General features: G+C 31.2%; 3 protein-coding genes across 3 annotated transcripts in view; 1 reads left to right on the top strand and 2 right to left on the bottom strand.

Moving 5' to 3' along the window:
- eIF3g1 (eukaryotic translation initiation factor 3 subunit g1) overlaps positions 1–13,139 on the bottom strand; it is a 123,434-nt gene that overhangs the window by 80,931 nt on the left and 29,364 nt on the right. The window lies entirely within an intron of this gene.
- Positions 8,302–11,510, top strand: Dbct (Dihydrolipoamide branched chain transacylase E2). The gene is made up of 9 exons (XM_090106896.1): positions 8,302–8,466; positions 9,030–9,214; positions 9,329–9,513; positions 9,600–9,736; positions 9,871–10,101; positions 10,188–10,454; positions 10,684–10,812; positions 10,901–10,972; positions 11,254–11,510. The coding sequence occupies exons 1-9, from the start codon at positions 8,392–8,394 to the stop codon at positions 11,416–11,418; spliced, it is 1,446 nt and encodes a 481-aa protein (XP_089963022.1). The 5' UTR covers positions 8,302–8,391; the 3' UTR covers positions 11,419–11,510.
- On the bottom strand, positions 11,647–13,090 carry LOC149904614 (m-AAA protease-interacting protein 1, mitochondrial-like). Its single transcript, XM_090106898.1, has 3 exons — positions 12,653–13,090; positions 12,189–12,387; positions 11,647–11,831 (listed from the first exon to the last, which is right to left on the bottom strand). The coding sequence occupies exons 1-3, from the start codon at positions 13,088–13,090 to the stop codon at positions 11,647–11,649; spliced, it is 822 nt and encodes a 273-aa protein (XP_089963024.1).

Raw genomic sequence — 13,139 nt, 5'->3', positions numbered from 1 at the left:
ATTGAAATTTAAATAATGTGTGAGAAAGTAGACTTATAGCTAGTATGTAATATTTTTCTCCATTGTTGTATTTATTTGAGTTGCAATTCGCTCAACCGTCGCACAATATACTTTAAGTAGCAATTCAGTGTAACGCAATGTTTTTTATCACAGTGCTATCGATATACCTATATGTTTTTACAAACACAAAAAAATACTGTATGAAAATTATTCTACGAATATTTTTTATAGGTACCTCCATACAAAATTTTCGTAAACTAATTTTTAACTGATGTTTAATTTAGTTCCACATTTAAATAGTGTTATATTTTTAACTGTCAACTGGGCTTAGAAACAATGCGGTATTCATTAAAATTTGTAACTTCCTTATTTTCAATTAATATCTGTTTAATATTTTTTTTTATAAATAAAACTTTAAACTTGGTCAGTGTTTGCTTGAAAAAGACAGTAAGTTATATTTCTTTACATTAGTTGAATAATATATAAAGTTTATAATAATAAACGCTTTATATAATAATGATAGGCTATAATCTCAGACTGAAATGTTTTATAAGTATCAAATTAAACATAAAACAGTCTTGATATGATTTTATATGAAATATTGAAGAGAGAAATCAGATTTTAGATTGGGCTTTAAAAAATAAATAATATTATTAGTTATTAAAATGCTGAAATGTATGTTTACGTTTAAAATTAATGTATAATTTAGTTTTATGTATAAATAACAATAAATTCGTTAGGTACGTAGGTATATTAATATGTATATTGTGTTCTGCCGGTGTTTGTAATTTTCAACGTTGTTTAACAATTGCATCAACTTCACCCCATTTTTTTAAAAGAACAGCACCGTTTAACATTGTTTAGCAATAACCTAACTTTTATCGCAGACAAAAAAAACTTGTGGTATTAATTAGCTGTTATTATAACATAGGGTAAAAGCCGGATAGTTGCGCCAGTGGGATACTTGCCGCAGTTTCGAATACACTATGTTACGGACATTAGTGGCAATAACGCTTTACTATAGTTGTAAGTACCCCTCCCGCAGACCTCAGTGCCACGTCAATCGTTTGTATAGAATCACGCGTTTCATCTGTGCGAGCGAAATTGTTCCGCGGTAAAACTTCGATAGGCGTTGAAACTATATTGGTAAGTCATTTGTATTGAATATTTTTGTTACTAATTGTGATTTCAATATAGTTTATGTTTCTTTGCGTGCATTAGACTTTAAATTATACTGTTAATTACATTTTATTGCAAAATATTGTTGATTTATTTCGCAAATAAAAAGGGCAAGTATCCGTATCAAAAAGGATAGTCGCCTTAGAAACTTGTGCGGATAGTTGCTCTCGGGGCAACTATCCGCAACTACAAATTCTTTAACTAGCAAATATTAATATTATTGCGTTTTTATTGGTAATAAGGCATCTCCGTGCCGGTACAATATTCATTTCGCTATTTTTTTATTTAACTTCCAGGAAAATACCCTGTCCTTGATTTTGAAAATGAAAAAAGACTAGTGACTCATATACTAAAGCTCGGAGACGCAGGATTTCCTCCTGAAAGAAATACAATTCGTCAGCTAGCTTACCTTAGCTAAAGAAATCCCGAAATAGTTTTGAGGCAAGCTGAGGGTTTATCAATTGAAAGAGCGAGGGGTCTCAACAAGAAGACGTTGCAAAATTTTTTGATCTACTTATTACCTACTGTCTTAACTGAGAATGAATTGCAGGTTAAACCAGATGGAATATTTAATATGGATGAAACTGTATTGCATGCGATGTGGAAAGACGAAATCCCTCGCTTCTGATGATTAATGCCAAAGTTGTAACAAATAATAAAGACTGATTAAGTGAATTGATATAAATTTGTTTTTTTATTTTAAAAAAATATTGTGAGGCATCTATCCCCTCACGAGGCAAGTATCCTCTGAAGTATTATTTACGATAGGCAACTATCCGCTAGATTAGGCAACTATCCTTCATTTGAGAGGTCAAATAAAACAGGATTTACTCAAAACCTTTAATAATTATGTTTAATAAAATAGGCTAATATGATGGTTTAAAGACCTATCTTTTGATATACATGTTTCATTATTCTTATTAAGTACATAATTTTTCATAATATAGCTTTTTTGAAAAGTGGCGCAACTATCCGGCTTTTACCCTACTTATGTGATAAAATATTTTTACTGTTGCAATATTTACCTAGATATACGTATTATTATTTTCATAAACACACGGATCGTGCATTTTTAAATATTTATAGATACGTGTTTTTATGAATTCTAGTGGATAAGATCAAGAAGAAGGTTTGAACCATTCGATCACAACACAAAAGAACGATACAAAAGCACTACTTAAGTCAAACAGTTTAAGATAAAATATATCTAAACCAAATCGCACCTTACTAATTACTATAATACGTCACGTTAAAAACTTCCTTCGAATACGATATTCAATCAGAGTGGTTTCAGTGAAAACCAATGAGATCGTAAAAAGTTTTGACGAACGGGAAATACTATATTAGCTCTCTTAATTGGATGTCTTTCACATCTGCGTAATATATTTCACGTCGATGTTTAGTTGATGTTGTCGCTTCGTAACTTGTACGGTGTCACACTAGATGAACAAGTAGTGTTCTTTTTGATTCTATATAAGCCTTGTCTATTATCACATCGATATTCAATACATACCTCGTAGATCGCCTAATCAGGACATAACGAAGATAACGTCTCTCAGATATCGTCTGATCATCACTACACGAATGAATAAGGAACTTTATAACGTGTCCTAATTACTCGATCTCTTTTCAGATACATATCGTTCTACGTCTTGTCGTGTCTCGTTAGTTACTTATTGTAGCTTAAATTTATTATATGAAGAACACGTTACCTATTGAGTGTACGTTGGTTGTTCCCGATGTACCTAAAACTCGCGATTCAAGCGTTACTATATTTTACTGGAATTTAAATTTTAAAAACCAGAAACCAACCTTTACATCACATTTCCCTTGAGCAAACTTCTCGATTGATATGACTTGTGGCTTAGGTACGATTAATAATGAATTACTAAAAAAAGTCGATGTTGTAAAATTGTGACATTTTTAACTTAAAATCTTGCTCTAAACTGACTTCGGAAAAGGCTAGTGAAATTTTGATATTTTAAAAAACATTTAGATTTGAAAATAATAAATTTAATACGTGACGTTAAATCTTATAGTCTTTAAAAAACAAGAACTTTATTGCACACTTTTTAACATAAATAACATAAATACAAACAACATAAATAACATAAATAACATAAATATAAACTTTTTAACATAATTTTAACATAAATAACATAATAAACTATACATTGCAACAACTGGATGGGGGTAATCAAGTGGATGTGATCTACACGGATTTCGAAAAAGCATTCGATCGTGTAGATCACATCATACTTCTTAAAAAACTATATGCTATCGGTATACGAGGTGATCTATATCGATGGATCTGTTCTTATATCAGTAAAAGAATGCAGGCTGTAGTGATTGGAGGAGCTAAAAGTAACTTCGTAAATATCATATCTGGAGTTCCGCAGGGCTCAATACTTGGACCTCTTTTGTACAACGCTTATCTGTTTGATATTTTCACCTGTTTTATCCACTCTAAATATCTAATGTATGCGGATGATAAAAAAATCTATCTTGCTGTTGAATCTATTAATGATTGTAAAAATATTCAAAGCGACCTTACTAATTTAGAAGCCTATTATAGAAAAAATAGAATTACTGTCAATATTAAAAAATGTCAAAAAATATCAATTACTAGAAAAAAGGCACCCATTTCATTCACATATACATTAAATGACGATCCAATAAAAGAAGTCAACTGGGTGAAAGATCTTGGTGTAATTATCGATCAAAAATTAAGTATGACACAGCATATGGACGTAGTCGTGAATAAGGCGCTTAAACAACTTGGGTTTATCAAACGCACTTGTAAAAGTTTCAAAAATATTAGTTGTATCAAAGTTTTGTATTCTACATTTGTCAGGAGTATACTCGATTATGCCTCAAATATTTGGTCTCCATATTACGCTAAACACGTAAATAGAATAGAATCTATCCAAAAAAGGTTTTTAAGGTTTTTGTGTTTTAAAGCTAAACACTGCTTCAACACATATACGGATGTTTGCTTATATTTTAAATTAGAACCATTACAACTTAGACGTATTAAAAATGACTTATTATTTCTTCATGCTTTATGCAATGGAAGAATTGATTCTTCGGAACTCCTAGAACTGGTGTATTTCAACACCCCTCAGTTTAGAACTCGTCACACATCATTATTTTACACTCCTAATTCTAGTAGTAATTACGCAAAGAATCGAATTATGTGTAGAATTTCTCATATATATAATAAAGACTATAGAGAACTAGATGTTTTCCTTTTATCAAAGCAAAGATTTATAAAAGAAATTAACAAAATTCACATACAATTCGGCTTTAGTACTAACATGCAAGTCCAGACAACCACACATTCACATCACACTAACACTCACACACACATACACACACGCACACAAAGGGAGATTTCAGATTTAACTGTTTAATTATTCATTAACCTTTCTTAAGATATTATATAATTCACCAAAACATGTAATACACTCTTTTCTGATAATATGTCATTTAAAAAATTAACTTATCTAAGTAGTAATCTTAATTGGCTCTTAGTTCTGTACTAATATATTAGAAATTGTTACTTATTGTAATGCTGTATGATTACAAAGAAATAAATAAATAAAATAAATAAACATCTTTTTTCAAATGTTACTTTCGAATATGATTCGATTTAAAAAGAATGTAAGCTTCCGTTTTTTTCTCTTCCGTGTACCTATACCTATCTAGAAAAATGACTAAATAAACATATACTTAAATTAACAATTTTAAACTTTCAAGGTACATCTTGCATAATTTGAAATACCTAGTCTTCCACGAATGTCGATTGTAACATTAACAGCATAAAATCTGTTTTAACATTAGTTATTTTTTTTATTAAATTTAACCTAATTACGTATTAAAAACGGAGTGTTGTGACAAGTTATCTTCTTGCTGTTTTGTGTTTAATAAATTATTCATATTATCACCTCATAAGTGATATATTATATATATATCCTATATTATGTTGTTTTAAACATAACGAATGTAATAATAAAATAGATATCTAATTATTATATATAAGCAGGATCTTTATTTCGTGTTAAAAATTAATATTGTATCAAGTGTAAATAATATGAAAGTTACTAATTATGTGGGTTGTATATTATTGTAATATTAGTTAGCTTTATTATATACAAATACGGGAGCAACTATGTTTTTATCATTTGCTAAATTATACCTTCTTCAAATTAAGCAACTTTCTTTTTAGAAATAATTATTGTGAGTTGTGATCCTTTGTTTATTATTTACAATTATTATGCAATATGCATGTATACCTCATTCATCGACGAGTTAATGTACAAATAGGTCAATAAAATTTATAGTATGAATTTCAAGTAAACCATCTATTCAAAATAAACAGTTGAAATTGAGGTTCGTATGTAGTCAACTACCTATAGCAACTACTGTAATAATATGCAATGTAATTGTACATTTTGTATATTCTCCCACGTAGTTAGATATGTGTTATAGACGGTTATCATGTGAAATTTATTATCTGTGTATGTTTTTAGATTTCAAAAGTGAGTAGATGGTCGTCATGTTCTAGAATCGTTTAATTTATAATTGTACTGAGTTTACGTGTTACAATTGATATTAGATGTTGAATCGAAAGAATACATAAGATAAATTTATTTATTAGGTGTCGATAAGCTTTTCTATACGATTATGTTGCGTTACTTAGATGTGCCAGCCTCGTCTACACTATATATTTATGTATATTCACTGACTGAGTTAAATGCTGTCGTTCAACTTAACTATGGGTGATGTAACTATAGCAGATGTACGGCAGAGCGCCTCTGTGATACACGTTAGCAATTAGAATAGAAGTCGTCGGTTCAAGTAATATTATGGTATTCGCAATTACTAATGTTATTCTGATTATAATGGGTTGCCCCTGCGTCTCGTGCATAACATTATCGTTACAAATTATATATTATTGTATTTATTCACTTTATTAACATGTTTAATATGTATTTAATAAAAACAATTGCTTATTAAATATATTATTTCATGAACCTTCCCGATTTTATAGTCAACTAGCGACCCGCCCCGGCTTCGCAGCGTATTTACAAACTATACATAGCCAGAACGCAACCATAGGAAACTGCTCGTGTATACTTTGTAATGCTGTTTTTAAATTTGTTATTACAAAATATACACGAAGTTTGCGTACTGATCGTGTATACTTTGTAACGCGGATGCTTGCTTCTTCGTTCCAAACTATACACGATCAGTACGCAAAATATAACTAAATATACCTACTACCATCTACTACTACACCACTTACGCTTGAGCGAAATAATAAATAGGCGTAGGCAATCAAAGACTTGTAAAGCTATATCTATCTACTTTTATTCTTCTTGATTGATTCAGTAAAATATGGAATAAAAATATTATTAGGTGAGCTTAGAAAAATAAATAGGTAACAGATATAAGGGTTACCTATGAGTTAGGTTAGGTTCGTGTTTTTTTAACTACACAAAAATAGCCGTCGCCTCGCAACCGTCTTCTTCTGGACTTATTAGATTCTTACATTTTAGCACTATTGTCAATTGTAAGTCGTGCAGTATAGTCGGGAACGAAGACACAAGCATCCTCGATACAAAAAATATACGATCAGTACGCAACATTACATACACAATACACATGCATTTTAATAATAGATTTCAAAACAGCAATACAATAATATAAGCGCGAGCAATGGAAAGACGCCGCGCTTACTCCGAAACATACACGATTAGTCCGCATGCGTACTGGCGCTGTATATTTTGGAGCGCTATTCTTACTTACTTCACTACAAAGTATACGCGAGTACTTGCGTACTGCTGTTGTATAGATTGGAAGAACTTTGTGAAAAAGTTATTTCCAAACTATACGTGATTAGTTTCACACCGTTGCGTACTGGCCTTGTATAGTTTGGAAAGACGCGGCTTCGCATGGGTGCAATGCTGATACTAAATACACTACAGAAAAACTGTGAACGTCACTACATAGTATAAAACAAAGTCGCTTTCCCTGTCCCTATGTCCCTATGTCCCTATATCCCTATGTCCCTTTGTACGCTTAAATCTTTGAAACTACGCAACAGATTTTGATGCGGTTTTTTTTAATAGATAGAGTGATTCAAGAGGAAGGTTTATATGTATAATAACATCCATTAAATAGTGGAGAAGTACTGTTATTTTTGAGGTTTCTAATGTGATGTCGTAAATAATTACATTTTTTCCGCTTACATTGCAAACGCAGGCTGAACCCTACGAGTTTTATCAAAATAATGTACTAAGTATTGTACACATTGAAAAGGTCGGCGGCCGGGCGGCGCGGCCGGCCGGTACCGCCGCAAACGCTACGTCCCGCAATTTTTAAATCTGTAATATCTTCGGAAATATTCACTTAAATCATACGGTGTAAAGGGCCATATAGATCTATATTAAATTAACAATGTATTCAAGGTATTTAATTGGTTAAGGATTAATGCTGTATTGGTTAAAATCGCTTCGAAAATTAGCCATTATTTGTCGTAAAAAGTAAATGACAAAAAAAAGTTATTTTGGGTTATCCATAAGAGATAGACATATGCCATCGCGGACTTTTCTGTAGACCTTTTCAATGTGTACAATACTTTGTACATTATTTTGATAAAACTCGTAGGGTTCAGCCTGCGTTTGCAATGTAAGCGGAAAAAATGTAATTATTTACGACATCACATTAGAAACCTCAAAAATAACAGTACTTCTCCACTATTTAATGGATGTTATTATACATATAAACTTTCCTCTTGAATCACTCTATCTATTAAAAAAAACCGCATCAAAATCCGTTGCGTAGTTTCAAAGATTTAAGCGTACAAAGGGACATAGGGAAATAGGGACAGAGAATGCGACTTTGTTTTATACTATGTACTATGTAGTGATAGTGAAGTACATTTTTATTGTAATACCTACCTACATCTTCCTTCACCGTTCCGTTTGATCCCTGACCTCAGTGACTGTATAATACTTCTTGTATTTGAATGGAGTGGTTGACGTTTGTATAATTATTGTGTTTAAATTTTAATCAATTCTACAGCGCTGAGCGCACTGATAATGAGGAACGATAACAGTCAGTAACCGAGCATTGCTCGCAAGGCGCGTACCCGCGTCTCTACAATCAAATTATTTATTTGATTATGCTTTGTAGATAATTAATGAAATGGCATTATTAATAAAAGAGTATTTATTCAACGTAAAATCTTTGAACAGGTGTCATAAAGTGCGTGCTACAAGTGTGAGTGTACATTTTAATATTGATTAAGAATTATCAACATTTTTGCCAACGTGATCTTATAATAACTGCTTATTGGCTGATGACATACAAATTAATGAAAATATATTTATTCTTAGTTTAAAAATATGTACCTACTTAATTTTATCGATAATCTGAGATGACTTAATAATATCACATGTTTACACAATTAATGATGTAAACTTTGATTGCAAGCACATTATTATTCTTATACTGTAAACAATTCCCTACACATCATCTCTTTGTATTGCAAATAAGTTCAAAGTTGATCTTTTAGTTTCTGCTTGCAAAATAAATTAAATGAATAGAACATCATGGCAATAATTTATTTTATCTTGTAAATATGCGATAGTAAGTATAAATGAAGATAATATATAATCTTTGTTTAACAAACATCTACACAGCCACACAGGAATTTAATATAAACTATCACTAAAACAGTATTTGGAGATTTTCTGATTTTTTTTTTAATTTTAATATCAGTGTAAAGCTTAGTCTATGATTTAAGTTATAATAAAGATAATAATTTGTATCATATTTGACAGAGAAGTATAAGACAATGGACGCGAACAAACAGTGCACCTATAATAGAAAAAACATCATCTACATACGTTAACTTCCAAGAAACTAATAAAAGAAATATACACTTAAGCTATGCTCTAGATAAAGCTGTCGCTTTTAAATTATCCGATATAGGAGAGGGAATACGAGAAGTTGTAATAAAAGAATGGTAAGATTTGCAATGAGACAGTCAGCTACTTTTCATTCGACTTGATACAGTATTGTATACATTGTTGATGTGTCAATGGTCTCTTTGTTAATTATTACAATAAATTTATTATAGGTTTGTTAAAGTCGGCGACAAAGTTCAACAATTTGACAATATATGTGAAGTTCAAAGTGACAAGGCCTCGGTTACGATCACTAGCCGGTATGACGGTGTTGTTAGCCGACTCTATCATGAAGTAGATCAAACAGCATTCGTTGGAGAACCTCTAGTAGATATTGAAGTTGAAAGCAGCGAAGAAGGTAACTAAACCATCTGGATTTTTACTTCACACAAATATAGAAAAGGACTACTTGTTTAATTCAACAACAATTTTCTCGTATTTTAGATGCGTCAACCACAAAAGAACACGATATATCGACGAAAACAGCAGATATCTCAACTTCTCAAAAGACAGAAAACTCGTTGAAAAAGAATAAAGTCCTAACAACACCAGCTGTGAGGAGGATCGCTTCCCAGTTTCAAGTAAGTCGCCCGGAATACTTTTTAAGTTTTCGAACTTAGTTTTCTTCATATTTGCAGATTCATTTTCATAACATTAATATAAATTAATTTTATTCCAATGATAACAATAATATTTAATAAGATAATATTTTTAGGTAGACTTAAGTGCAGTTACGGCAACTGGAAGAAATGGTCGTTTATTGAAAGAAGATTTGCTTTCATACCTTAATATAAGTTCTGATAAGTCTAATGACGTTCCAGAGACTTTTAAACCAGATACCTCTTTTAGCACTGAATCAAATAAAAGTATGGAGATATTAGAAGACAAAGTCGTTCCTGTGTCCGGTTTTACTAAAGCAATGGTGAAGTCTATGACAGAAGCAATGGTAAATTTAGTTCCAATCGAAATACACAATGTTTCTAAAATTAATTTTGGAGATGCTTATTAATTTCAATTTCAATTTGTTTCTAGAAAATACCTCATTTTGGATTTAGCGACGAGTATAATGTCACAAAACTGGTAGAAGTACGAGAAATACTCAAACAGGTAGCAAATAAAAGAGGTGTCAAGCTAACGTACATGCCCATCATTGTTAAAGCTGCATCGTTGAGTTTGCTAAATTTCCCTGCTCTTAACAGCAGCCTTGACAACGCATGTGAGAACATCATATATAAAGCTAGTCATAATATAGGTGTAGCTATGGATACGCCGAACGGATTAGTGGTGCCTGTTATAAAGGTAAGAGAATTAAAATGATTCAGATTATGTAAACTACGCCACAAGGTAAAAACAAAAATGTAAGTTAAACAAAGTTTGCACCATATCTACAAATGTCATGTACGGTCTGGGAGCAAAATAGTATAGAGACATTTTGATTGATGGGAATGGAACTTACATAAAGCTTATATACATCTCACTTCTTTTGTTGGTGAGTTTGAACTCAGTACAAATAAACTATTTTTTACAGAATGTACAAAATAAAAAAATAGTGGATATTGCTAAGGAGTTGAATATGCTACAAGAAAAAGGTGCTAAAGGTCAATTGGGTCTCAGTGATATTTCCGGTGGAACGTTTACAATATCTAACATAGGAATTGTAAGTAACCACCTCAGTGCTATTTTATATTTTAGTACTCTTTTAAATGTTAAAATGAATGGCACCAATGAAATATTTATAATTTCAGGTAGGAGGAACTTACACCAAACCAATAATTTTACCGCCTCAGGTATCGATTGGTGCTTTGGGAAAAATACAGGTATGGCATATTCATATATTTACAGTAAATCTTAAATTTTATTAGTCTTAAATCTTGCCAGTAATTTTTATCTAAAGATATATTTCGAATAGAAGACCCTTTGTAATTTTTTATCACGTTTTAGAATATTTTGTATTGACATACACTCGCAGGATAGTACGAAAATTCTAAGACAATGTTATTTCAATATCGAAATCATACCATCCAACCAATGACCATCTTTTATCTTTTATCTTCCGTCAATTACCGTGCAGATAAAAACTAAACCTTTAATTTTTCAGGTTTTACCAAGGTTTGACTCGGATGGAAAAGTTATACCAGCTCATATCCTCACTGTTAGTTGGTCAGCTGACCATAGGGTCATTGACGGCGTGACGATGGCTCGATTCTCAAATCAACTAAAAGACTATCTAGAAAATCCTTATAGTCTTTTATTAGATCTGTAATAATTAACAAATAATTTAATTATTTTTATTCTATACGAATATATTATATTTTTATATCTACATATACAAATAAAGTACACATTATATTGTGACCGATTGGTTTTATTTATATTAATGTATAGTAAAATGATTAAAAAATACATTAAAAATGTAGATATACATTACATTATATTTTAATATGGTACATAATATTTGTATCTTATAAAAAATGAATGACTTGTTCTGTATTTACTTGCGTAGAACTTCGAACCGTGTAACTTTAAAATACGCAATGGTCCATTCAGGGATGCAATTCGGCGTATATTCTCGATGAAAACGTGCAAAGATTTCAGTAAATATCAACGCTTCTATGTTGTTTATCGGAGCCCATTTGAGCGCTAAGAAGGCCATATCAACATCACAAAACTTTTTATCTGTGAAGTAAAATATATTTACATGCCGACTGTTATCTGTTATGTTTGACTTTACTACAATGATATTATTAAACATTTTGATTGTTTACAGTTTAAATATGATGTAACTGAACATCAGAGTAATAGGCATATGCCTACCGTTTTTTTATTTGATATTCTTTGTACCTATATTATGTAATTTTCAAACTGAAAATAAGGCATTAACTGTATGAAAGTTACATCAAATCTACACAGCCTCATAATAATAAAAGGTAACGGTGATTTTTGCACTATAGGGATCCTACATCATTGGATACTGAAATTGTTATTAAGATAAAATTGACTCATATAACAAGAATTTTATCGAAGAAAATATACCAGCAATCCTTATGAAATAAACTTTCCGTGGTGAAGAGATTTGTATGTCCTCATGTTTCAGAGCCAGCAGAGCTCTCTGTTTTTCGCCCCAATTACGTTCAAGCTCACGCAACAAACTTACACGGGCCGGTTTCGTCAGCAAGCCGTTCAGTTCTTCGAGCTGACCCTCGCTTATAATGTGGGTCACACGAGATATTGCCTGAAGTTTTGTTGAGGAGAAATAAATTTGTTACGTGACGATTTTAAAGCGCTGTGTAAAGACGTTGCAGTAGATAAATTAAATTAATGCACTAAGCTATTCAAATATTTGTATTGCTGAAGCAATCGATCGATCTTTTAAGTTAAAAAATATAATGTAGGCAGTCTTATAAAAAAATATCTGCGCAAAAGCAATAAAAAATCTTAGTAATTAATGGTATTTATTACTGTATCAATAAAAATTAATAAAGAAAATATTTATGCACCTGTGTAGTTCCAAATCTGAATTCTTTTTCCCGAAAAGAAGGATCCCAGACACGTCTTAGTACAGTGAAATCTATTTTTGTCATGAGCCAATTAAACGGATTTTGCAATAATATTAACTTTGGAATTCGTTTCTTCTTTTTGCCTGGGTTATTCCTTCTTTTAAACATTGAGAAATTATTATAGTGTATATCAATGGGATACTTCGAGACTTGCAATAATTTCTGATCATGATAAAGGCTTTGTTTTGGCACTAATTGTCTGAACTTGATTAATTCTTTGGGAGACGCAGATAAACAGCGAGTAAAGTCATAATTGTATCGCGAAGCAGAGAGTACTTTCGCCGTACAGCAAGTTAATTTATTTAATTTAGAATTTTGTAAAGCGAATCGCGTTGCAATTGATAAGCTTCTTAATAACGAAACCGTAGTCCCAGCCATCTAAAATATACATTAATATATTGACTAGTTTTTTATACATTTAAATATA

Source organism: Colias eurytheme, chromosome 11 (genome assembly GCF_061535395.1).
Source record: "Colias eurytheme isolate Ceu_HAF_F1 chromosome 11, ilColEury1 Martin Lab GWU primary, whole genome shotgun sequence".
In the NCBI taxonomy this organism is placed as follows: domain Eukaryota; kingdom Metazoa; phylum Arthropoda; class Insecta; order Lepidoptera; family Pieridae; genus Colias; species Colias eurytheme.
This window is presented reverse-complemented; position numbering and strand designations above follow the sequence as displayed.

Coding starts and splice junctions, on each gene's coding strand:
- Dbct (XM_090106896.1), top strand. CDS start 8,392: ATGGCATTATTAATAAAAGAGTATTTATTCAACGTAAAATCTTTGAAC. Junction 9,514..9,599: donor AGTTGAAAGCAGCGAAGAAG/GTAACTAAACCA, acceptor CTCGTATTTTAG/ATGCGTCAACCACAAAAGAA. Junction 10,813..10,900: donor CAATATCTAACATAGGAATT/GTAAGTAACCAC, acceptor TTATAATTTCAG/GTAGGAGGAACTTACACCAA.
- LOC149904614 (XM_090106898.1), bottom strand. CDS start 13,090: ATGGCTGGGACTACGGTTTCGTTATTAAGAAGCTTATCAATTGCAACG. Junction 12,388..12,652: donor TCAGATTTGGAACTACACAG/GTGCATAAATAT, acceptor ACAAAACTTCAG/GCAATATCTCGTGTGACCCA. Junction 11,832..12,188: donor TTATTTCATAAGGATTGCTG/GTATATTTTCTT, acceptor TTTACTTCACAG/ATAAAAAGTTTTGTGATGTT.